Below are 26,931 nucleotides of genomic sequence, written 5' to 3'. Positions count from 1 at the left end.
TCAATAATCAGACTTTTAGCGCCGACTTGATACAGTTGATCATGGTCGATTTCGACATCATCTTAGGGATGGATTGGTTAGCGAGAAACAATGCAGTAGTAGACTGTAAGGGAAAGGAAGTCAAACTCCGAACCCCGAATCAGGAAGAAGTCGTGTTTCACGGGAAATCCAAGGGGCGGAAATCACTATTGTCCGCATCTCAAGCTTGGAAAGCCATGAAATCCGGAGGAGATATCTACCTAGCAATGATCAGTGAGGTAACAGAAGAAGTCGAACTGAAACTGGAAGACATCCCGATAGTGAGAGAGTTCCCCGATGTTTTTCCAGAAGAACTCTCAGGGACAGTCCCGGACCGCGAGGTGGAGTTCGAGATCAACCTGGTTCCCGGTGCGGCACCAATCTCTAAGGCACCATACAGAATGGCACCAGCCGAACTCAAGGAGCTGAAGGAACAACTCCAAGAATTGCTAGATAAAAGGCAGATTCGACCAAGTGTGTCCCCGTGGGGAGCTCCAGTACTCTTCGTAAAGAAGAAAGACGGTAGTATGAGATTATGCATCGACTACAGGGAATTGAACAAGATCACAATCAAGAACAGGTACCCTCTACCTCGGATAGACGATCTGTTCGATCAGCTTAAAGGAGCCGCCGTCTTTTCTAAACTGGACCTGAGGACCGGTTATCATCAGTTAAAGGTCAGGGCTGAAGATATTCCCAAGACAGCCTTTCGAACCAGATACGGGCACTATGAATTCACAGTGATGCCCTTTGGTCTGACCAACGCACCAGCAGCATTCATGGACCTTATGAACAGGGTATTCAAGCCATTTCTGGATCAGTTCATAGTGGTATTCATCGACGACATTCTCGTCTATTCTCCTGACGAGGCAAGCCACGAAGAGCACCTTCACCTTGCTCTGCAAATCTTAAGAGAGAATAAGCTCTATGCTAAGTTTAGCAAGTGTGAATTCTGGCTAAGAAGTGTGTCATTCCTAGGACACGTGATCTCGAGAACAGGAGTGTCAGTGGATCCAAGGAAAGTAGAGGCAATTACAGAGTGGCCGAGACCGAAGAACGCCACTGATATCAGAAGCTTTCTTGGATTGGCAGGATATTACCGAAAATTTGTCGAAGGGTTCTCCTCGATAGCCGTGCCACTGACGAAGCTCACACAGAAAAATTCAAAATTCACCTGGAGTGAGGATTGCGAGAAAAGTTTCCAGACGCTGAAAGAGAAACTCGCATCCACACCAGTGCTGATCTTGCCCGCAGAGAATAAGGATTTCACGATTTACAGTGACGCCTCTAAGGACGGTCTAGGATGCGTACTAATGCAAGAAGGAAGAGTGATCGCCTATGCGTCTAGACAGTTGAAACCGCACGAGCAGAATTATCCTACTCATGACCTGGAACTAGCAGCGGTTGTCTTCGCCTTAAAGATTTGGAGGCACTATCTCTATGGTGCTAAATGTGAAATCTTCACAGACCATCAGAGCCTCAAGTACTTGTTCACCCAAAAGGAACTTAATATGAGGCAAAGGCGATGGATCGAACTTCTGAAAGATTATGACTTGACCATAAGTTACCATCCGGGTAAAGCAAACAAAGTGGCTGATGCGCTAAGTCGGAAGGGCCCAGGAAAAATGACTCTAGCTTCCCTCTCGGCCCGGCCATGTCTGCAGGAGACCGTCAAGTTAAACCAAGATCAAGACCCGGTACTGACTAAAATTAAGGAGCAGGTCAGAGAAGGGAAGTCTCAGGATCATCAAATTGATGACAAGGGAATCTTATGGATGAAAGGAAGACTGTGTGTGCCAGACAGTGATAACCTTCGCCGAGAGATAATGACAGAAGCGCACAAGTCAAAATTCTCAGTCCATCCAGGCAGTACGAAGATGTACAGGGATCTCAAGAATAGCTTCTGGTGGAATGGCATGAAGAGAGATGTAGCTGAATTCGTCTCTAGATGTCAGGTATGCCAGCAGGTCAAAGCAGAACATCAGCGACCTGGAGGATTACTGCAACCTTTGGAAATCCCCGAGTGGAAATGGGAGCATATCTCCATGGATTTCGTGGTAGGATTGCCAAAGTCTAGGCAAAGCCACGACGGTATATGGGTAATCGTGGACAGACTCACCAAGACTGCACACTTCCTACCCGTCCGCATGAATTACAATCTCGACAAGTTGGCTTCACTGTACATGGACAACATTGTCAGACTTCATGGAGTACCAGTGAGCATCTTATCTGATAGAGATCCGAGGTTCGTCTCGCGCTTTTGGAAGAGCTTTCAAGAGGCCATGGGGACGAAAGTAACCCTAAGTACTGCCTATCACCCCCAAACCGATGGGCAAACGGAGAGGACCATACAAACTTTAGAGGATATGCTGCGAGCATGCGCTCTGGAATTCAATAGCAACTGGAGCACTCATTTACCCCTAATTGAGTTTGCTTACAACAACAGCTATCACAGCAGCATCGGAATGGCTCCATACGAAGCCCTGTATGGCAGAAAATGTCGATCACCACTTTACTGGGATGAAGTGGGAGAGAAAGCTATAGTGGGACCCGAGCTAGTACAGATGACAGTAGACAAGGTTAAAATTGTCCGAGAGAAACTCAAAGCAGCTCAGGACCGACAAAAGAGCTGGGCAGATCTGAAAAGAAGGCCGGTAGAGTTCAACGTGGGCGAGAAGGCGTATGTGAAAGTCTCGCCTATGAGAGGAGTTGTCCGATTCAGTAAGGCCGGAAAACTGAACCCTCGCTATGTTGGACCCTTTGAAATCTTGGAAAAAGTGGGCACACTAGCATGCAGACTGGCATTGCCACCGAACATGTCAAGGATCCACAACGTATTCCATGTTTCTCAACTAAGGAGATACGTCCCAGACCCAAGCCACATCCTGGAAGTAGAACCACTCATAATGGAAGGAAACTTGGGAAAAGAACTGAAATACGAAGAAGTTCCTATCAGAATTGTGGACACCAAGGAACAAGTGCTTAGGCGACGTATCATTCCCTACGTCAAAAGTGCAGTGGTCTAACCACACAGAGAGAGAAGCAACTTGGGAAGTTGAAGAGAAGATGCGAAAGGAATATCCTTATCTGTTTGGAGACCAAGCCGACTCAAGTTTCGAGGACGAAACTTCTCATAAGGAGGGAGGGATGTGAGGACCGGATTTTATCCACATTATAATTAAATAATTGTAAGAAAATGTTAGCATGAGATTTTATTTTGTGCATGGGAGAATATTTTATGGGATATGTGGAGATACTATTGGACATGCAATATTATAGTGATATATTGTGATTAAGCATACAATTTTCGAAAATTAGGAAGGAGATTTTCTTGCAAGAGTTGAATATTACATAAGTTGAAGAATTAAGGTATAATATGATACAAGAATTTCGAAAATTTCCCTAGGATAAATGCCAAGATTGGTGAGGATTATATGCTTGGTTAACTTGGACAAGAATCATCAAGACATTGCACCACAGCCGTTGGATCGGGTAACCTAGATTTTTCGAATTAACCTAGACCATTGGATTAGAGTGTGAATCTCCTAACTTAAGTAGATATATTTTCGAAATATGGAAGATGAATCAACATCTATGGCAAGGGAATGAGAGTCAAATATTGAGAGATTATGCAAATTATGGTATGATTTGAACACCATATTTAACACCCTTCCCTCCACCTATAAATACCCCATCACCCCACTCATTCCCCACCCTTCAAATTCTCGAAATTTGAGCTGAAAACCAAGGCGAAACCCTGCTGAAAAATCGTCTCTAAACAGTCCAAAAATTTAAGCCGAGGCACCGCCCGATCGAAGAACGAGTAGCGATCCAAATCCTGAAGCCGAGTACCCACGTTTTAGCAATCAATATATACAGTAAGTGGGCTATTTTCAAACTTTGAAATTTCAGATTCGAGTATGCATGTTTTCGATTTTAAAAGAAAATAAATAGTCGAGTACAATCTTCTTTCTACCTTTCTTGTATTGTCATACGATTTTTAAACGCACTGTGAGGAGTCAACCGTATATGGGTGGGAATCCCAACCATGACGTACCCTTACGCGGTGGGGGATATAACCGCTATACGGCCTCGCCCCCTTAGAGGAGTAAAAATGAGGGACTGACGTCAGTAAACCATAGAAGGTCGATAAATTGCAGTGCTTGATATATGTTTATGCATGTGGTACGAAAATGTTATGCAAGTCATATGATTAATTCGAAATTTTACATGTTGATTTATATTGTGCTCGATATCCCCCACTTGCTGAGTATTTCCAAATACTCACCCCTTACAACCTTCCCAGATAAGTCGTCCGAAGAACAGGTTGAGGACGAAGAGTCCGAACAGTTTTGGGGATGGTGATCCACGCGACCCGTACTAGTAGTAGTATAGTTCGAATTTATGATTTAATAAGTTGTAAGACGTTTTCGCACTTAATTCTGTCATTTGTTGATTTTCGGATGTAAAAGACAATTGTTTATTTCGTTTGAATTTATGATATAAACTGGTTCGGTTTACACTGTGCTGCGAGAAGGCTTGTTGTTTCAATTGTGTGATTGTAAACGACGCCGGTGTCAAGTCCCGAGTTTCGGGGCGTGACAAGTTGTTTTAGGCAGAATGATCGTGAAAATCTAAAAACAATAAAATATTCGAAATATTTTATTGTTCGAACTCAACTGTTTTTATTAACCAAAACAACATCCACATACCTAGGATGACAAAATATTTTAAAAAATGGAAACTGAATAATATTTGGTAAATAAAAGAAAATTATTTTTTTCTGAAAAATAATTGGAAACATGACTTCCTAAGCTAATATATTTTTATAACAAATTACGAAAACGGCTGAGGAGGCCTAAGCAATGGAATTTGCGTAAAATATGCTGCAGCCTGTTTTCTCCTGAAATCGACAATTTATCGTCCTAGTTCGACAAGGTGTAAGATTTGCCAAAATTGAAGACTTGTTTTATCTAAACTTCGGTAGGAATGATCGTTCTCGATTTCTGTGTGTTAGGTTTGCCCTTGTTCATGTACTTATCTAAATATATATACGTATGATCTATGGAAAAACCTAATTAAAATGTGGGTCCAGCCGGATTAAGAACAAGACATGCAGCAAATTACATTAAACTAATTATATCAATTAATACATGTATAATACAATTACTCGCTAGGATCTTATTTATGATCTTTCTATTCTATTACACAATTATAATAGTTCGAACACACTAACGTTACATTAAATTACGGAGTTTATACTCGTAGCATACATAATGCATGGCACATTGGGAATATCGTGTCACATTATTGAACATCCGAATTCGTCGTCGTCGTTGTAATGACCATCCGGACTGCTTGCATCTATAGTTGGAACAGACCGCGGAGGAGCGGCAAGGTAATACGGGTTTAAGTATGTATGAGAATGCATGGGGAAAGGCATGGCATAATACGAAGTGGAACTTGTGGCACCAAGTGGTGCAGTGTTGTAACTCATTCCATATTCCGGGGCAGCGTAGTAGGACTGTGGAAATGAGAAGATTTGCTGATATGGAGGTCTCAAATTCATCGGATCATTGGGCGGTTGGGGGATTCCTGTAGGCGGAGGAGATCCACCGCTTGCTGGTGCGGCTACATGAATGCCGCCACCATTGTCACCCCCTTCATTGGTTGATTTGTTGTTCCCCTTTTTCCCTTTCTTTTTCTTCTTTTTGCTTCCGCCACTAGCCAGAACTGACGCTTCTGGTTTGCTGCTGCCATTTTCCTTAGCTGTCGATGCCACCGTTGCACAATCATCAGCAGAAGTGTCATCATCCTCTTTCGCATGTCCATTATCTTTAGTATGACTGATTTCATCTTTCTTGGATTGTTTTTTCAGATCATTACCACTTTCACTATCTTTACAGTCTTTGGGGTACTCCTTTTTGTTCTTGCTTTTCTTCGACTTTCCGGGCTTCTTCCCTTCTTTATCAGGGTCACCCGGCCAAATCTCGGCATGTTTCCCTGACTTGACAAGTTTCTTAATCAATGCTTCAGAATCCACATTCCCTGTTACTAAAACTCTTTGCTGTTTGGTGTCAATCTCGATCTTATACACACCTGATGAAAAAAGGAATTAATAATAAAAACTTAATTAATATACCTAAATTAAAGCATTTGAAATGAACCACATAAAGAAACACACTGATATATGCATCACACATCAACCGTACCTTCAATATTTTTAAGTACTTTCTTTACTTTTTTCTTGCAGCCTTCACAGTGGATAGACACTCTTAAAGCCCATGTCTGCATATAAGTATCAAGTGTATATATATGTAAATTAAACAAATGTATTAAAAATAAATAATTGCAAATAAGCATAATGAATACAGATACAAAATCTATTCATAAGCATTCAACAAGAACTACCTTATACTTGAGGTTTTCGGAGGCCGTTTCATCGCCACTCGCAGATGCCTTTTCCATTCTCCTGCGTGTTAGATTAAGGACAGTAGAGTGGAAGAAGGAAAAAAGGTCAAGGGCTCTCTAAGTCTCTTGTCTAGTGTTAGATAAATTTAAAGTAGTATACTCTACCATCTCATAGAAAGAAATAAAGCAACAGCAAAAAATTAAAAAGACTGATTTGCCCACTCTAGGCTGTGGAAGCCAAATCAGAAGCACAAGCAAAAGGCCATGCTTTATGGATATAGTGAACCTAATGTTTTTTTTTACTGTATTTTTTCGTATTCACGCACTTGAAATGACTAGACAAAATTTCCTTTTCTTACTTTGGTCACTCACACTGCATTTATAATGACTTCCAGCCTGGGATAACAATATATCTCCGAGCTTTTTGTACTTTTGATAAAGAAAAAATGATCAAATTTTGTATAGTGACTACTTTTAGTTGACAGCGACCGTAACACAAATTCTCCTTAATGCAAGTAATGTTGCAAAGTAGTGTAGGTTACGTAGATATGACCGAAACTTAGTGTTTTGATGGGCGTATGATTTAAAATATTTGAGTTGTATTATTAGCACTGTCAAAACAGCGACAAACGTGGGATCTTTATACGTTAGAATAAACAAGTCTTGCAAAAAGTACATAATTTTACTCTAAAGGCGGCAATCTTAAAGTTTGAGAAAGTGAAGAGATAAGTATCATGTAAAAAAGCAGAAGCACTGGGCAAAAAATATTTAGGCGAGGTGTAAATGTGTAATTGCTTGATTTATTACATATAATAATTTAATTCCGGCATTACATGTGTATACAACAAATATTTTATAGAGTAGATCATAATCTGACGTGTTAATAATCAGGCGTGCCTCGGAAATAACGTGTCATTTATTGGATGAGATAGGTTGTGATTTTGGTTATTAGATTATACTAGTATTTAACCCGTGCGATGCACGGGATGATATTATTAAAAATTAGTGAAAAATGAATAGACATTTAAATTGAAAAATAATATAATTATAAAAACTATTTTTTCGCTAATTTTAAAAAAATTTCTTAAATACAACGCATGTCGATTAATTTTTTTGGCTAATAATCACTATCATATATCAAAATTTTAGATTGTATTAGTCTATGGCAATGACATGATGCTTATCGTGTTTAGTGTATTGATGTCGACCACCAACTTTAATACATATATTAATTCTTTAATTTTTGATAAACTATATATTATTATTTTTTAACATGTGATAAAAAAATTTTTAAATCAAATTCAATAAAATTAATTAGATTTTTTTTAAAAAAATTCAATAATTTAATCTGAATTCACATTCACAAACAATTTTGTGACATGACACATGTTTAACACATTTGAATAATAACAATAATTGTTTCATCAATATCTTTATCCAAGTGAGTTGTGATTTTATTTACAAAATCTCTTCATAATATACACAACATCTTATTATTCCTAAAGAAAAATGAAATATGCGATTATAAATAAATTATGTATAAACCAGAAAAGTTATTTTATACATTTACTAAGTTTATTCCAAAACAATGTCAATAAATTTTATAACGTATCTCCTAATAAGATGTGTATTTTTTTTAGAATTGGTTTAATCATTTCAATTACGGGACATTTTATACTATCATATATCCGTGAACTTTGTAATATAGAAAAAAATTATCACATTAATAAATACGTAATAAATAAAATGTTGTTCAAATAGAAGAATAATATTTTTTTACTTCTCGTTCAAAAAAGTTGGATTTCAAACTTAATGTCTCGTTGTTTCCATATGTAAGTACTTCATAACAACGAACAAATCTAAATTTAAACGAACATTACATCTTAGAAGGATTCAACTCAGATATGATGCCGAAAATATGAGTCATTTCAGAATTCAATTTTGGAGTAGATAAATCTAGTAAGATAAATAGAATAAAATTGGTTTTTAATATAATATGCAATATTGCATTATTCATAATTTAAATTCAAATAAAACATCACAAGGGAAAAATTATACATTGGATGTTTTTGGCAGAATTACATCATATATTAACTCTTTGAAATTATGAAAATCTCGAATTGCATGCATTGAGTGTCAACATTTCTGATTATTGAGGGTAATATACATGTTTATCGAGGGTAATTTAATGTCCATTTGAAACTCTTTTTAATCTATCTCTTTTAATTTTCTTGGGCTCTCTTATTTGAATTTTCAAGAAGACAATTCAAGATATACAATATATATGGTTCTGGAAGAAAACTACAATAAATTAATTCTTTCAAATTAAGATAATCTCGAAATAAAATGCATTTGGGATAAAAAGTTTTATGATTATTAAATGGTAATTTAATGTCTATTGGAAAACGTTGTTGTAATGATAATTTTTAATACTCAACCAATTTTATTTTTAGAAAAATTAAATATTGTATTTCTCTTTTAGTAAGTAATTTGGACTTAAAATTAATTAAAATAGCAAAATGTATTTTTGAATGATTTACCTCATGAGTGATACTGAATATTGCAATTATTTGTATTTAAAATTTATTTATACAGTTTGTAATAAAAATTAAATATATCATAATAACACAAAATCATATCACAAATTAAATTGATTGATATAATCAATGCAAAAATTTTAATGTAGTTTATGTTTTCAATATAGATTAGTTTCAATTTAAATAAAAAATAAAAAACATATGATACATAAATTATATTTGAATTAATATAAAAATAAATTAAATTCAAATTTGAATTAAATGAATTGATATAATCAATGCAAACAATAATTGAAGTTGTCATTTATTGCAGAACACATATTTCAATATTCATGATATATCTCCTTTTTTAGAAATGACATTTTGGCGGGAAGCTACTATTTTTGGCAAAAACTCTGCTTTTATATATATATATAGATATGTTTCTTTGTTTTTTTTTTTTTTTGTTGTTAGATTTCAATTTTATAAATATGTTCTTCATCAGGCTTCAACTATATTTTTTTCGTCAACTAAATATTTGATAAAAAAAAAAATCATAACCATATATATCCAATACGACGGATGGCTCTAGATGGGAGGAAAATCATAGTTCAGAATTATGAATGTAAACGAGTCGAATAGAGCCGAATATTAGGAAAAAATTAATGTTCAAATCCGATTCAAATTAAGTATATTCCAGTTCGAGTTCGGTTCGAAAATCGAATTTTTAAATTTTTTTTGCTCGAGTATGGCTGAAAATATTTGAATCTATTCACGACTATTTAAATTATTGCTCGGATATCAAAATTCGAGAATAAAGCTTCGAAAGCTCAAAACATCCGAAAAACTCGAAATGTATATGATGTAGCCAAATAAAATGGTTACTTGAATAAAGGAAATTCAAGAGAATGAGAGAACGTTTGATTCGAGGGTGCTCACGTCACTCCCAGATATTTGTATTACGAACATAACGTTAGAGAGCTGTGAAGTGCCCGATGAAAGCCCCCTAGTGCTCAAGTTAGTGCTACCCAAAACCAGATAAATAAGAAAAAAGTTTTGAGAGAAAATGAAATATTACCCTTGAAATGTAAATAAATGATCTATTTATAGATCTCTTGATGGACTTGAAGGCAATGAGCCCATAGTATATAAATGATCTATTTGTTGATCTCTTGATTGACTTGAAGCCAATGAGCCTATTTTCTGGGCTTGGGTCTTGCATGGGCCTAGTTCAAAGAGAGAAATAAAGTGGGCCAATGTAAATTGAGTTATTTCTAACAACACTACGAGCAAATTAGTTACGTTGGAGCTTTAGTTTTCCTAACAATGGAATAAACCACTAATGTTTTGTTATTTCCTGTTTGTTCAGGCCATGATGGACCCTGATCCAACACGACGACCTTCTGCTAAAGATCTAGTTGAGAATCCAATTTTTGGCAGGCACCGACGGAACGTCAAATGCAAGTAACCCAAAAGGTTCAGCTTTTATAATAGCTTCTAAAGCTGCAGTTTCACTTGTGTTTGAATTGGGTGATCACAGAATATCACATTTTCGAAGAGAGTCGTCGTACCAATATTCTACCAGAAGATTTAACTGAGGAAGTCATGCAATACTGTTTTCTTCATTGTAAAGCACCAATATTTTCAAGTATAAATTAATGGTGCTATTTTGCATTCTGAGAAACTGTTGCATACTTGTATATATTATGATAATTCAATCGAGGACAGTTTCATGAAAAAAATTAGCGAACCAGAACTCACACAACACGGGAATATTGCTTTCCCATGCATTAAGATTCGACCAAAAGTTTTAATCTTTTTTTTTAAAAAAAATAAAGATTAAAAAAAACTAGCATGATGCAAACTATTTTACCACTACCATTTCTCAATATTTTCACAATTTTTCTCCATCAAATTCGAGCGAAGATTAACTAGAGCTGGAGCTTCTTTAGCCATTAATGATTAACCCTTTCTTCTTCTGCCTCTCTATACTTTCTCTATACGAGGTTGTCAAGAATGCCAATATCGTCTCCAATGGCGGAAGGTAGGTCTAGAAGTACAAACATTGATGAGTCAAGTTCTCTTTAGTGGGAATTTCGGGTATAAAAGTGATTCTGTCTCAATGTATTTAATTATCACACACACTGTTTTTTGACCGTTAATGACATTAATTATTTCATTAATTAATATCCAAAGTGGGTCAACTTTGGAGCTAATTCAAATCTGAGTGTTAATGGCTTGATTTTAATGGTCCAACCAGAAGTATAATATTTGGGCCAAATACTTAATTTGTTATTGGGCTTTCATCGATCAAAAATATCTGTCAAAATATTACTTATAAGGAGCACCTAAAATTTTATATATGATTTATTCTGAAAAAATGATGCCTATGATTGACATTGCAACATAAAGTGTTCCCGGCCCTCTCAGGCTTGCATTGGATTGGACATAAAATTGGTGGGGAAACTGTTAACACTATTTTCAACTTTTCACTTTAAAAAAAAAAAAAATTATAAAATCATCTCGGCTCACAGATTAATTTTTTTTAAGACATATCTCACACCCGATTCAGTTTCACTTTTGTTTTAAAACTCTATACATTTCTGATTTTTTCTTCACTTCTTCATAATATATAAATTATTAACTTCTATGTTTTACAAACATTCCCTTAAATTCACGGATTCGATTTAAATCCTATACAACGGAACCGTTTCAAATTATTCTATCAAATAACTTTCTTGATTCTGAATCTTTCCATCAATTTAAGACAATTTATCTTACAATTTAATCCCACCAAATTTTATTCTCATAATAAATTTTTAAAAATCAAACTTAACATTTGCAAAATCATAGGTTTAGAATTTTGCATTACGACTTGAATTAGCCCGAAGCAAAGCATCTGAAACCTCGAACATCCTAAGGTTGAAAAAAAGAGAGAAATATTAATCAACATATTGAAACAAACTTTTAAATCTTTTAGTTGAATTGTTTTCTATTATTACGTAACATTTGCATGACCCATATTACATTGATTAGATAACCTAAGAGCAAACCCTCTGCAATATTAAGAATACGGAAGTAATTACTTTTAACATTTCGACGAAAAAATGATTAATAATATGATTATTTTGTATTTCCGAACCTTTTTTTTTTTATCGGAATTCTAATTTAATAACAAAGATATCAGCAATATCTAGCGTCATATTAAAATTTTAATTAATCTATCAGTTTTATGATACATGTATTTGGTTTGAAGGATAAAATAAACTAATGATTAGTAAGAAAATGATTGTTGTAGGAATGTAATATATGATGTTATGTTTGGTCGACCGACCGGAAGTTATCGGTCGGCGGTTGGTGGCGGCGGGAAGTGGTCGTGAGTTTGGATATAGGAGAAGGGTAAAATTGGAAAAATATGAAAGATTAAGAGTTGGATAAATAATCATAGGGGGTGAAGAGGTATTATTTTAACCAACCTAATATAACATAATCATTCATAGGAAGTATTGACTTGGTTAAATAATCACGCGTACCAAACGAAGGATAAAGTGGGTTAAAAAAAAATAAACCCACATTATCATCCCAACCAAACATTACCTTAAATTGTCTCTTTCAAGGTGGGGTCAAACAATTCATTACCAAACAAAAAAGCAAACAAATGAAAAGAAATAAATTGTAAGAATAACCGTTGGTATATATCAAACTGACTAAGCAATTGCTCGATGCAATGCTGCCGAACAATGCCAATATAAGTAGATCTTTCACCTTTAAATTATAAATAGTTTTCGTGAAAATAACGTTTAAATAAAACCACATTAAACTAGTCGATAATACGATAAAATCGAACGTCAATTTTTCCTTCTAAACAATAAACATGTTCATGAAAGGAACAGATGGCAAAATCTTGGGATTATTTCGTTTGTTTTTATCTAAATAATGCCTTACTTTAAGGTTAACCTATATTTTTAGTCGGAAAATAAGGTATCTTAGGGGGGTGTATTTATCTAAACTTTTAATGACTTTTATGGAATTTTAAAATTTAGAGGTATTCAATCTAAACTTTTAATGACTCTATATATGTTTAGTGGTATTCAATATGGATTTTGGTAGAGTTTTAAAAAGTCATGTGGTATTCAAACTTGACTTTTTAAAACTCTACAAAAGTCAAGAGGTATCCAAAAAATCCATAGATTTTCAAGGATTCTTATTTTATTATTCATGTACAAACCTTGAAGCCTTATGTACAATTGCAGAAAATCTAAAATATTCTTCCACCTATACCAAAGATTTTGATGGACTTTCTTTTAAAAAAAATACGCTATCTCTCTTCTATCTCAAGCCATCTCTAGGGTTCTTCTCTCTCTCAAAATTTCTTCTATTCAAAGGTATGATTGGTCAATCTTGAATTTATTATAGAGTAGGTCTTATGTGAGACCGTCTCACGGATCTTAATCCGTGAGACGGATCAACCCTACCCATATTCACAATAAAAAGTAATACTCTTAGCATAAAAAGTAATACTTTTTCATGGATGACCTAAATAAAAGATCCGTCTCACAAATATGACCCGTAAGACCGTCTTACACAAGTTTTTGCCTTTATTATATTGCCAATATTTATGTGTAAAAATAGATAAATTGTTGTTTTTTTCTTGAATCATTATGATTATTGTATTGTTGGCATAGTTTGTGTCAATTAGCTAATTGTCTATTGTTGGCATAGCTATTATGAAGTAATCAGAATATATAATTAAATTTCAATTCTTGTTGGATTATTAGTGTCATTTATTGTAATGGGATCCATTAATTGTATCGATATTCATCGATGAATCCCATGTATGTGATTTGTTTGGTAACTGGAAATTCTTATTTTTGTAATGTTTTGGGTTGTTGATTTGACTTCTTTGTTAGAATTAGTTGGTGCAAGTTTCACATTCCAATTCATGTCTTCTTCTTGTTTATTAGAGATCTCGATTTAGAATAATTGTAGAAGTGAAGTGCCGGATTCAATTTTATCAGAAATTATAATTTTAAATATATTTTTCTTAAGCTTAAGCTTAAAAAATATTTCAATTTTAATATGATTTGTTTTATATTGGATGATAGATAAAATAATAGAGTAGGTCTCTTGTGAGACGGTCTCACGAATATTTATCTGTGAAACAGATCAACTCTTTCTTATTGAAAAAAGTTGATTATATATGCAATAATATTCTAATTGAATTTTATCGGCCGCTTGTTTCTTTCTCAAATCCTTTACTGAAAGAAACAATTCCAATGGATTTGGTTTTATCGCTTTCACCTTAAAACAAATTAGAGCAATAGTAGTTCATCCGCAATAAAATGTTTTATTTTCGTAGGATTTTCTCCTTTTTTTTATACATTGGATCAATTGCATCCAAATGTTCACTCTTTTTTCTATATTCTCGATTTTATTTTTTTACACACTTTTATATCATTCAATATTCTTCAAACATGGACGTTTTGTTTGGAAGTTTAAGTACAAACTTCGTCAAGTTTCTTTTTACTGGTATTGGCTATGAATTTTTTTAATCAAGAAACAATAACAGGTCTCGTGTGAGAGTCGAACCGATTCACACATAACATGAAAAATAATATTTTGACGTAAAAGTAATTTTTTTACGAGTTAGGTAGGATCGAAGATCCGTTTCAAAAACTGATTCGTGAGACGATCTCGCAAAAATTTTTGTGCATGCTTAAACTCTTTATAATTTAAAATAAATTGTTAAAATCTTTATATATATAAATATATGTATATGTATGTGTATATCCTTCAAGATAGGACGGGTCTGTATGTATATAAATTTTGGCAAAAACTTGTGCGAGACGGTCTCACGGGTCGTATTTGTGAGACATATCTCTTATTTGGGTCATCCATAAAAAAATATTACTTTTCATGCTAAGAATATTACTTTTTATTGTGAATATGGGTAGGGTTGACTCGTCTCACAGATTAAGATCCGTGACACGGTCTCATATGAAATCCACTGTATAATTTTAATCTCTTTGTGATTTGTTGACATTTTTAGTCCAAACAAAGATTGAAGCATATGCACATAATCTAGTAAAACATATTTTAAGAATGACTCCCCTTCTAAATCTTGTTAGATTCAATAATGTGGATTAATAGTGGTGAGTGCCTTTCAATCATCAGGAGCGAATGATTTTTATTTTTTTTAAAAAAAAATTATACACACAAAACATGAAAAATGCATATTCACATGCATCATCATCAAGAGAAATGTTACCAAACCATTTTCTAGTTACTCCTTTTGGGTTTTGGTTTTTAAATTAGTCAAAATTTGGTCAAAATATAATACATTTTTCTCTCATTTTTTGTCATTTTTCATCGAAATATTATTTGACATAAAAAAAATTTGTGATATCAAATATTATTACTAACATAGTGTCTAGTATTGCTGAATTTTACAAGCTTTTTTTTTAATGAAAAATGACTGAAAAATATTGCACTATAGCCAAATTTCGACTTATTAAATGACCAAAACCCAACAAAATACTGTGGAAAATGCACATTGTCCTCTGTAACTGTACATGAAACTAGCAAAAAAAATAAAAAATTTTGTGAATAAAGGAATAAAACTAGGTGCATTTCTCCATCAGCTGTCTCTTCTCACAGCTATATATAATATTACATAAGCCAAAGTAGACCATATTTGACATCCCAAAGCCAACAAAGAGCAAGACCGGTACCCCCCTCTCTTCTCCCACAAATAGAGGAGATTTCGCTCCCCTTTTGTCCTCCTCCACTTCAACCAAATTCCTCATTTTAGGCTCTCCCAAAAAACAAATCCCTTTTTGGATTACACTTGCACCAACACCAAGAAACCAAAATTTAAAGAAAATCCAATCTCGGGCCCGCCCAAAAAAACACACACACTAAAAAGAAACTTATTATATAACTAATAATATTTTTTTTTAATAAATCTAAATGTCAAATATTACAGGTGATGAAGGGAGTTTCTCTTCTGGAGAAGTTCAGCAGAGCCATGAACTGAAGCTGGTGCAACGCAACCAGTCGCTCGCACCTGCGACCACGAACAGCAGCAATGTCTCCACCTCAACTGCTAAGAAGAAACGAAATCTGCCAGGAACTCCAGGCAAGTTGTGCAACTCTTGCATCACTCTATTTTAATTTATGTTCTTGGAAATAAGTCAAGAATTTCGTGTCACTATATGATCTTCACACACAGAATGACGAGTTTTAGCTCTTCCCCTTATGCTGCAAACATCTCCCATGGAATAAAATGATATGAATATTTAGGATCAAATAATCTATTACTTCGATTTTTAAATTTAAGATGTTTCAGACACCTAACGTTAATTCATCGTTATAAACTGAAGGAGGAAAGACCAAAACGAATTTGGTGAATCCTAAAACAGTTTTGATCCCGGACAATATAGACAACGGACAATAAATTAACATAGATAACGAACACATCACAAATAACAAAAATCAAAATAATCTGATTTCAACATCATATTAGATTTTCATATGACCAAGTCTTGCATAAATATGGGATAAAATTGTGTTTTTGGCTACCAATATTTGAATTTATTCTTCAATTTTTAAAAGTCTAAAAATACTAAAAATGAATCAGATCCCACAGCTGAAGTTGTTGCTTTATCACCAACCACCCTTATGGCAACAAACAGATTTGTGTGTGAAATATGTAACAAAGGGTTTCAAAGGGATCAAAACCTGCAATTACACAGAAGAGGTCACAATCTTCCATGGAAGCTTAAGCAGAGAACCACGACCGAAGCGCGAAAACGCGTTTACATCTGCCCCGAACCATCCTGTGTGCACAATAATCCGAATCGAGCCTTAGGCGATCTAACCGGGATCAAGAAACATTACAGCAGGAAACATGGAGAGAAGAAGTGGAAATGTGACAAGTGCTCCAAGAAATATGCAGTTCAATCTGATTGGAAAGCTCATCAAAAGACTTGTGGCACTAGGGAGTATAAGTGTGACTGTGGAACCATTTTCTCGAGGTAAGCTTTGGTTTTACTCACCAGTATGAAGTGCATTTATCCTATTGGTATTCGAAAGTGCTAACTTTAGTTAAAAAGATAGCACAATGGTTGAGTTTTTAGGAGGCTACTATAAGTTGTTGGTATCAGCATAATAAATGGGTTTGTTTTAACACATTTAGATCGATATTTACCAAATTTCTTAATTTCACTCGGGTATGGTAGTAGCTTTCGGTGTCATATCAGCAATGTCTATAGTCAAGTCAATAATGCCCGGCAAGTTGTATACATACAAACCAATGGAAACTTTGATCCTACACTTAGCCAGCCACTCAGGGCTCTAAGTGTATAGATCCATGACCCCGTGGGATCCATTCCCAAACCTACATATGGGTCATTGATCCTACAATGTCGAATTTCCCATAAATCAATTTAGTGAACTAATATTAAGTTTTGATTACGTAGATCAATTACAAAACCAATCTTGCTATCAAATTTCACACTAAGCAAGGATCTAAGGATTTTTTTTTTCTTTTGACAAAATGAGCTAAGGATTCATTCACTAATCAATTTGCAACAGAAATTCGAGATAAGAACTACTTTTTTTTGGTCAAATTATATATATTTCAATGAATCTTTTGTGAATTATATATAGAATGGTTTGTTTCATTCAGGAGAGACAGCTTCATAACTCATCGGGCATTTTGTGATGCATTGGCTGAAGAAAACAGCAAAGTAATGACCCATGGCCTGATGAGCCCGAATTTGCAAGCCCAAATGCCCGAGTTATTGTCCACTATGCCTATAAACGCCAACTCCAACACATCAATGGAATTCAACAACCCTTTAAAATCACTCCAACAAGAGCTAGTCCCGATCCCTTTCAAGCCGATGAACATCGGTGCCGCAGGCGCCATGTTCTCGAGCAGTTCGGGTAATCTCTTCGGCAGCCCAAGAAGCATGCCTTCGACTTCATCTGGCCTTCAACTCAGCTCAAACTCGTCCCCGTCAGGCTACAACTATCACCAAGATAACAAGAACCTGGGCCAAATTTCGGGATCTGGCTCCCATATGTCTGCCACGGCTCTGCTGCAGAAAGCAGCCCAAATGGGGGCCACGGCAAGCAATAGTATCAACTCCCCTATGATGCAGAAGAGCTTTGTCAGCAGCATGTCCGGCCCCGACCAGATATCCAGTGCTAGACCCATTACTAATATCCATTACGACAACTTTCAACCTCAAAACGAACAACAATCTTCAGCATTAATTACGAACTGTGGATTTGCCACCCAACTGTTTGATAACGGCGGAGGCGGAGCTGGTGGCTCCGCCATGAATGATATGGTGATGTACGGCGGAATGCTTATTGGGAGCGACCATAATTCAGTGGCGGCTGCCGGATTCCTGAAAAATTTAGTAGAAATACAAGAAAACAGCGATCAAAGCTGTGTTGGTATTCAACATGGAAGACATAACAATAATGTCATGGCGAGAAATCTGACAAGATTGGGAGGGGGAAATGATATGACGACCGTTGATTTCTTGGGGGTTGGGGGATCAAGGGCACAGAATAATCTGCATGACCAGAGAATGGACGTGGAAGCCATGAATCAGCAGAGAATTCAAGCTATGCATAACCCTTTCCATCAACAGATCTCACATGGAGATTCTGATGTAGAAAAGCCATTGTACAATACATTCTGATGAGTAAAAACACGACAGAGGAACTATATCAATGGTTAGATCTCGGATTTGAATCGGATAATCGGGTAAAAGAAAATGGAAAAAAGATTACCACTCTTGAAAATAGTGGGAGGAGTTCGATAAGCCGATGAATGGTGGATTCCCATTTTTGCATGTCATTCATAAATGGGGTATAATGCTTCCTTTACAATTACAAATAAATGTTGTTGATTTCTTCTTCTCTTTTTCACGTACTTTTGTCCTTTCTTTTTTTAATTTGAGATATATTTAAATGGGGAAACCCTAGTTATAAACGCATTTTTAAAAAAGGAGTTATTTCCTAAAATGATCGAAAGTCGGAAGTGAAAAATCCATTTTATGCTTTTAGTTCATTTTCTCCTTAGAAATTATAAATTTTTTATGGTCTTGTTTGGGAGAATTAGAAATAAGTTTTTGTGTTTATTTGTTTTTAAAAAGTAATAAAGTAGAGACAGTTTTGTTTGACAGGCACAATTACATTTTTTTTAATTTCATATTATTCGTTAACAACCATGTTATTTATGTCTCCACGGATAAAATGATATTTATTAATCAAATGTGATAAAACATATCAAAATTATATTTTCAATAAGAGAATATCATCTCAAGAATAAAATAGTATTTATCTATTAGATGTGATGAAACATATCAAAATTATATCTTCAATGGGTGATTATCATTTTATTGATAGACACATAACTATTACATATATATATATATATATATATATATATATATATATATATATATATATAAATGACAAAAATTTGTGTGAGACGGTTTCATGTGTCGTATTTTGTGAGACAGATATCTTATTTGAGTCATTCATGAAAAATATTATTTTTTATGCTAAGAGTATTATTTTTTATTGTGAATATCGGCAGAGTTGACCCGTTTCACAGATAAAGATTCGTGAGACCGTTTCACAAGAGATCTTCTCAATATAAATTAGTATGACACATGTTTTGGTAACTTATTTTGTTTTTTAATATTATAATATATGATAAAGGAAGTTTTATATGACTCACCAAGAGATATGTGTTTGATATATTATTAAAAATCTTATAAGATTTTTTTTCCAAATATAAATATAAATAAATAAACTCTTTAAAAGTGCTTATAATAAATAGTAAAATCTATAAGACCACAAATCGATTCTCCGAGTAAGATTGTGTATAAAAAAGCTATTTCTGGGAACAATTTACTCTTTCAAACGCCACCACCGCCATTTTGCAATTGGCGGACCTTGGCTCATCGTCTTCTTGGTCCCCGATTCCTTGTAGCCGGGAAACCTAGTACTTCACTTTCGTGGGCATGCTAGATATTTGGTTTGTATACATATATGCTATAATTTTTTTTGAGATAGTTTTTTTTCCTCATGTTATGCGATTCTTGGTATTTAATGGAAGCAAGAGTTATGGTTAAGGTTTTGTGGAACTTTGTATTGTTGCAAGTGATACATTTGCCGTTTAACTTGGGAGAATATTTCTTATTTCTTTTGAATTATGGTTTTTATTATTAGTTTTTTTTTTTGGGGGGTTGGGGGAGGGGAGGTTTTTATGGCTCGAGATCGTTGATTTATTTTCTTGATCAGCAGTGGACTTGATCGAACTTGGAGTTTCTATTCGGGGGCCATTGTTTGAATTAGGGTTTAGATTGTTTTTCGTGATTAGCGTTGTGTGTGTTGCACTTGGCTTCTCACCTTCGTAGAAGGAAGACTGCTATTTTTGGTTGTTATCGTGGACGTGACTGTTATATCTATTGCTGTTGATTGTAGAAAGGTTTTCAATAAAGACGGAATGAATCAGACGAAAATTATTGAGTTGGATGAAGGATGGAATTTCATGCAAGAAGGCATTACAAAATTGAAGAAGATTTTAGAAGGCCATTCTGAAACACAGTTTAGTTCAGAAGAATACATGATGCATTACACGTATCCTATTTCTCTGTGACAAGAAGAATGTTTTGATTTAGTTCTTTTCCCCTTTTCCACAAAGTTAATTATATCGGCATGACCTTATATTAAGAAGAATACATGATGCATTACACATATCCTATTTCTCGGTAACAGGAAGAATGTTTTGATTCAATTTTTTTCCTTCTCCACGAAGTTAATTATAACGGTATAACCTTATATTCTCCTTTCCCAGTACAGGGAAGTCTAAATAAATTTGTTTACTTTCAAAAAGAGAGAGTTTACCGCGATATTATCTATCCATCTAATTTGTTTGGTTGGCACAGTTTGTGTGGTGTTATTCGTGCTTCTGTGTATTGCAAGTGAAAAACCAAGTTATTTATTCAACTTTAGTTAATTTGTTACTATCCTTGACATGAAGCACAGTACCATATACAATATGTGCACCCAGAAGCCTCCTCATGATTATTCTCAGCAGCTCTATGAGAAGTACAAAGAATCTTTTGATGCGTATATTCCTTCAGCTGTAAGGAATCTGAAGTTCTTTAGTTACTATTTGATCTTCGTTATAATACCAGCAATCTATTAGAAAATTTTGCACTTTAGGATGATAGTCATTGAGTACATTATTTTTAGGGTTTAACTTTCTGCTTTTTAGAGCTCTAGACTGGAATCTATTCAGTTATAAAAGTTTTGGTGCCAACTTGATCTTGATTATATTTTAGAATAATTAAGTTTCATTGTTCAGCATGGAATATAGATGAATTCAACAACATTCGTTCACCTTTGATTTTACGTACCCTGTTATATTATTTATGAGTGGAATATCTTAATATCTTCCTTACATTGAGATGTCATTTTTTGGAACTGAAATTATTGGTACGTTATGGGTCAATCTTTCTCTACCAGGTCCTGCCATCTTTGAGAGAAAAGCACGATGAGTTCATGCTGAGGGAGCTTGTAAATAGATGGACAAATCATAAAGTAATGGTCAGGTGGCTATCACGTTTCTTTTACTATCTTGATCGATATTTTATAGCCCGAAGGTCACTTCCTTCCCTGAAAGAAGTTGGGCTGGCCTGCTTTCGAGATCTGGTTGGTTGCAATCTGTTGTCTCACCTCTTTTTATACAGTGATGTCTGGATTTCTTTTTCATTGTTTGACCACATGCACCATCATTTTTATGCCTGACCTGATATTTTTATCAATATCTTTGCATCTGCTGATTCGCTGTTTGAATATCGATGATAGGTGTACCTCGAGTTGAGATACAAAGCCAGAGATGCAGTCATTACCTTGGCAAGGATTTTTCTTTAACAAGCAATATATCTTACTCTGAATGTTGTTCAAGGTTTATAATTTTTTTTAAATGGCAGATTGATCAAGAACGTGAAGGAGAACAGATTGACAGGGCTTTGCTGAAGAACATACTTGATATATTTGTGGAGATTGGGATGGGGAAGATGGATTACTATCAGAAAAACTTTGAAGATGCCATGCTTAATGATACCGCTGCTTACTATTCTTGAAAAGCGTCAAACTGGATTGTGGACGATTCTTGTCCTGATTACATGTTGAAGGTAATTATAATTTGCAACTTACTTTACCTTACTGGGGTAAATTACTGTTTTAGTTTATAAAACCTATTTCAATGGATTAACAACAGGCAGAGGAGTGCTTGCGAAAGGAAAAGGACCGGGTCTCTCATTATTTGCATTCAAGCAGTGAGACAAAACTTTTGGAGGTTGGTGTTTTATTTTATTTTATAGTTAAAATTTCTAGGTATAGCGTGCTATGTAGCAGACACCTTAAAAAAATTTCTGAAGTATCGGACACGGATACGACATGCGGATACGCGTGTCACGTACGACAAAATCCGCGACGTTGACTTTTTTAAGATTGATCAGTCGGATACGTTTTGGACAAAGCGATGACACACCGCGGACACGTTTTTCTTATACGTTTCGGCAAAAAAAATGACTTTTTCTTTTTAAATCACATTGAAGATGTACATTGTATACATTTTCATAAATATTTATATATATTTCTACAATATATTTATATAAATATTTATATCTCTACCATTGTTAATTTTTAATATTAAATTTATATATATATATATATATGTCTACAATTTTTTATTTTTAATACTAATTATACGTATATATAATATTTATATATTGTTAATAATTGTCGTATTTTAATCGTATCATGTCTTATATTTTCAAACTTTGCCGTATCGTATTCGATACGATACCCGTACCCGTATCCATACAAGCAACGTAGCTAGCGTGTAAAGCATAGAAAACTGGACTCATGATCTGAATTCCTCAAACCTGCAATCTTCCTAGTTGTATTCGAGAATAGTTGGTTTATATGAGGAATTGATGTTATATATTGTGTTTTACTTCTAAGTTCATAATAATGAATAATTACCTAATGTTTAAATTAAAATTGGAACTTGAACTTGAAATAAAAATAATTGAGCTGATTGTGGCCTACTATTAGTTGGCTGAGTTTCTTAAAATCCATTCCGGACTATCCAAGTTTGTTGGTACTTCAGCTCTGTTGTTTTCGGTTGATTCAAATGTTTTGATCTTGCATTGGGCTGAGGTTGACATAGTCGACTTGTATGGACTGGATGTTTGTTCTAATCTTTTGGCGAAAATGGACTCTGATGAGAGTTAGATGGCTGAAAACCGGAAATATAGTCTCATTTGTGATGTTTAATCGATTCCAAGTTCGATGTGCATTTTAGCTTTACTCGTTAGTTTTTAGGTGAACAAGTTTGTGGAAGTGATGCATTATTGTTGTTGGTTTAAAAATTTGTCTAATCCACGTCATACTGGTTCTCATATGTGCTCACTGTGTGATGTAGAAAGTACAAAATGAATTGTTGGTTGTATACACCAACCAATTATTGGAAAAAGAACATTCTGGATGTCGTGCTTTACTCAGAGATGACAAGGTGTTTTAGCTTTTGTCAATTAGTTGAAGAAATTCTCCGTGTAATTGTCTTTAAAGAGAAATTTGACTGTTGCACTCTTTGCCTTCTTGATGGGTACAGGTAGATGATCTTTCTAGGATGTATAGGCTCTTTCACAAAATTCCGAAGGGATTGGAACCTGTTGGCAATATGTTCAAGCAGGTATGTGGTATTTAGATAGTTCTGAATTACCTGTTGGTATTTATCGTCGATTCCTGATCCCCTAGTACGTATGATATTTGCTTGGTGCAGCATGTTACCTCCGAAGGCATGGTTTTGGTTCAGCAGGCTGAAGAAGCTGCTAGCAATAAGGTCGGTACGCTGATGGTTTATATTTGACATTCAAAGTTTCTTAGGCATCGTATTTTTAATTTTTATGTGAAGTAAGCACATTTGGACAAATCAAGGTTCTGTGAATGATCTTGTGCCTATTTACCTTGTATAATGTGGTAAAATGAAGATTGTTATGTGAGATTGTTGTTCTATGCTCTACAATTGTGTTTGCCATGCTTGGTTTAATAATCAATAATGTCTTACTTCTTACCTAAATGTTTACAATTTGATTCAGTGTTATTTTCAAACTAATCTATTTTTTTTATCATGCATATGTTGTAATGGGAACTATACCTGCTTTTTACAGTCAGAAAATGCTGGTGGAACACAAGAGCAGGTAAATGTTTCGTCTATGGCGATCATGCTGTAGTTTATTTGTTTTAGGAAGGTGTAACTTTTTGTTTACCTTCGCAGGCATTTGTGAGGAAAGTAATTGAGCTTCATGATAAGTATTTTGCATACGTAAAGGATTGTTTCTCCAATAACACCCTGTTTCACAAGGTTTAAGTTGGAAGCATAGAATTATAATTTTGTTTTCGATGTAGAAGATCGATTACATTCATTTCTGTGATTTACTACTGAATTTGTTGTTGATTATGCAGTCTCTCAAGGAAGCTTTTGAGGTTTTCTGCAATAAAGTTGTCACTGGCGTCTCAAGTGCTGAGCTACTGGCGGCATACTGTGACAATATTCTTAAGAAAGGTGGGAGTGAAAAACTAAGTGATGAAGCCATTGAGGAAACACTAGACAAGGTAACATTATTTCCGTTAAAGTTAAACATTCATATAAAAAAATTTCTTATAAAGAAATGCCTTATTGCACCTTTTCATAGGTGGTCAAGCTCCTGGTCTATATTAGCGATAAGGACCTCTTTGCTGAGTTCTACCGGTGACACCATGCTCTACTTGCATTTTTCGCATTACTGGAGTTTTTATCATTTAATGTTCATATTTTTGTCAATTGCATTGCCTTTTTTGTAGGAAGAAGCTCTCTCGTCGGCTGCTTTTTGACAAGAGTGCTAATGATGATCATGAGAGGCTTATTTTAACAAAGTTAAAACAGCAGTGTGGTGGTCAGTTCACTTCAAAGATGGAGGGAATGGTAATCGAGCTTTGTTACTTCCTTCAGATATCACGCATACAATTGTGACTTAAAATTTGAGTTTTTTACTTTCAGGTTACTGATTTGACGCTCGCAAAGGAAAACCAGAACCACTTCCAAGAATATATTGGCAACAACCAAGCTACCAATCCTGGGATAGATTTGACTGTCACTGTTCTTACGACTGGATTTTGGCCAAGTTACAAATCTTCAGATCTGTCTCTTCCTGCAGAGATGGTGTGATCCTTTCCCTTTTAACGAATTCCCTTTCTTCCCACCTATTTAACCGTGTTGTTTTGGTTTGGATAACTCATGAATGATCCTTATTTGAGCAACTTTTGTTTCAGGTAAAGTGTGTTGAGGTTTTCAAGGAGTTCTATCAAACCAAAACAAAACACAGGAAATTGACATGGATTTATTCTTTGGGAACCTGCAACATAAATGCAAGGTTTGAGCAGAAACCAATTGAACTAATCGTGGGAACATACCAGGTTAATTATTTATCAAAATTCTGCCCAAGTTACCAATCCATCCCCCTTTGGAAAAACCCCTGAAAAAAAGGGGGCTCATGGAGTAACAAAGCTGGATAATTGATCTGGAATGCTATATTTTCGTTTTTTTTAGGCTGCTGTACTACTGCTATTCAATTCTGCAGATAGGCTGAGTTATGGTGACATCTCGACTCAGTTAAATTTGGCTGATGATGATTTGGTTAGATTGCTTCAGTCGCTTTCATGTGCAAAGTACAAGATCTTAAACAAGGAACCAAATTATAAAACTGTTTCGCCTAATGATTATTTCACATTCAATTCGAAGTTCACTGACAGGATGAGAAAGATCAGGGTTAGCAGTTTGTTTTGTCTTCTCTTTAGTCTATCACAGTATCTTTATCTACGTCATGAACTGTATTCCCATTTTGGAGTTTCAGATTCCTCTTCCCCCTGTGGACGAAAGAAAAAAGGTTGTTGAAGATGTTGACAAGGATAGGCGCTATGCAATTGATGCCTCAATTGTGCGCATAATGAAAAGTCGTAAAGTTTTGGGGCATCAACATCTAGTCCTGGAGTGTGTCGAACACTTGAGCCGCATGTTTAAGGTATGATCTTAGAAGTTCTTTTTTCCACCTTTTTCGGTGATCTCGACTCCTAGGTCATCTTTGGAATATGAAACAAATGAGGTATAGGTTTGATTTTTATATATCGTTCTAAATCTTGCTTCTATTGACCTCCTGATTCCTTGTGTAGAAGTTGGATTTAGTATTAACACTGTTTATGTTGCAGCCTGATTTTAAGGCGATTAAGAAGCGAATTGAAGATCTCATAACTCGAGACTACCTGGAGAGGGACAAAGAGAACCCCAACTTGTTCAAGTACTTGGCCTGATCTTGATTTAGATTGACAGATAAAGTGGTATTGCTGTTTAATTGTCCTTGGTTTGAAGTCGATTTTGGTCGTTTCCGACGCATCTCGTCACCAATACAACATTGTCATATATTAGTATACCAGAATTAGAGTAGGCATATCTACTTTGAACTCTGCTTTGGGAGAGCTGTGTATTTTTTTTTTTGGCCACCACCTTTGGCAGAGTAAAAGTGATCGTCGTGAATTCTTAGACCGTACAATATATTCACAATCTTTTTAGCCAATGTTCGATGTTTGGTCCGATCCTTTTATGCCTTTGATAATATGGATAAATCACCGAGTAATACATGTGAATCGTGATTTGTTGTTTAAAATGCCATGGAAACTGAGGCTACAACTTCTGCTTTAATTGGTTTTTGGCACTCGTAGATACCGCGATTCTGAAACTGATGGTTCCCCGAAGCTGAAAACTAATTCGATATGATTCCAGTTTAAAATAATATTTATATTTTTTACACAAAATTTTAACAAATATGAATGACTATTTTTGGTA

The 26,931-nt window shown here is 34.9% G+C and overlaps 2 protein-coding genes and 1 pseudogene across 2 annotated transcripts; 2 read left to right on the top strand and 1 right to left on the bottom strand.

Moving 5' to 3' along the window:
* Positions 1 to 5,118: 5,118 nt before the first annotated feature.
* On the bottom strand, positions 5,119 to 6,681 carry LOC140803546 (uncharacterized). Its single transcript, XM_073159456.1, has 3 exons — positions 6,430 to 6,681; positions 6,231 to 6,306; positions 5,119 to 6,117 (listed from the first exon to the last, which is right to left on the bottom strand). Exons 1-3 carry the CDS (start codon positions 6,484 to 6,486, stop codon positions 5,321 to 5,323), a joined length of 930 nt encoding a protein of 309 aa, XP_073015557.1. The 5' UTR covers positions 6,487 to 6,681; the 3' UTR covers positions 5,119 to 5,320.
* Positions 6,682 to 15,802: 9,121 nt separating this feature from the next.
* Positions 15,803 to 18,664, top strand: LOC140803777 (zinc finger protein GAI-ASSOCIATED FACTOR 1-like). Its single transcript, XM_073159657.1, has 3 exons — positions 15,803 to 16,083; positions 16,585 to 16,981; positions 17,635 to 18,664. Exons 1-3 carry the CDS (start codon positions 15,915 to 15,917, stop codon positions 18,662 to 18,664), a joined length of 1,596 nt encoding a protein of 531 aa, XP_073015758.1. The 5' UTR covers positions 15,803 to 15,914.
* Positions 18,665 to 19,841: 1,177 nt separating this feature from the next.
* LOC140842284 (cullin-1-like) lies at positions 19,842 to 26,635 on the top strand (annotated as a pseudogene).
* The last annotated feature ends 296 nt before the right edge of the window (positions 26,636 to 26,931 follow it).

Source organism: Primulina eburnea, chromosome 10, assembly GCF_022965805.1.
Source record: "Primulina eburnea isolate SZY01 chromosome 10, ASM2296580v1, whole genome shotgun sequence".
In the NCBI taxonomy this organism is placed as follows: domain Eukaryota; kingdom Viridiplantae; phylum Streptophyta; class Magnoliopsida; order Lamiales; family Gesneriaceae; genus Primulina; species Primulina eburnea.
Note: the sequence above shows the minus strand (reverse complement) of the source record. Positions and strands in the feature narration are given on the sequence as shown.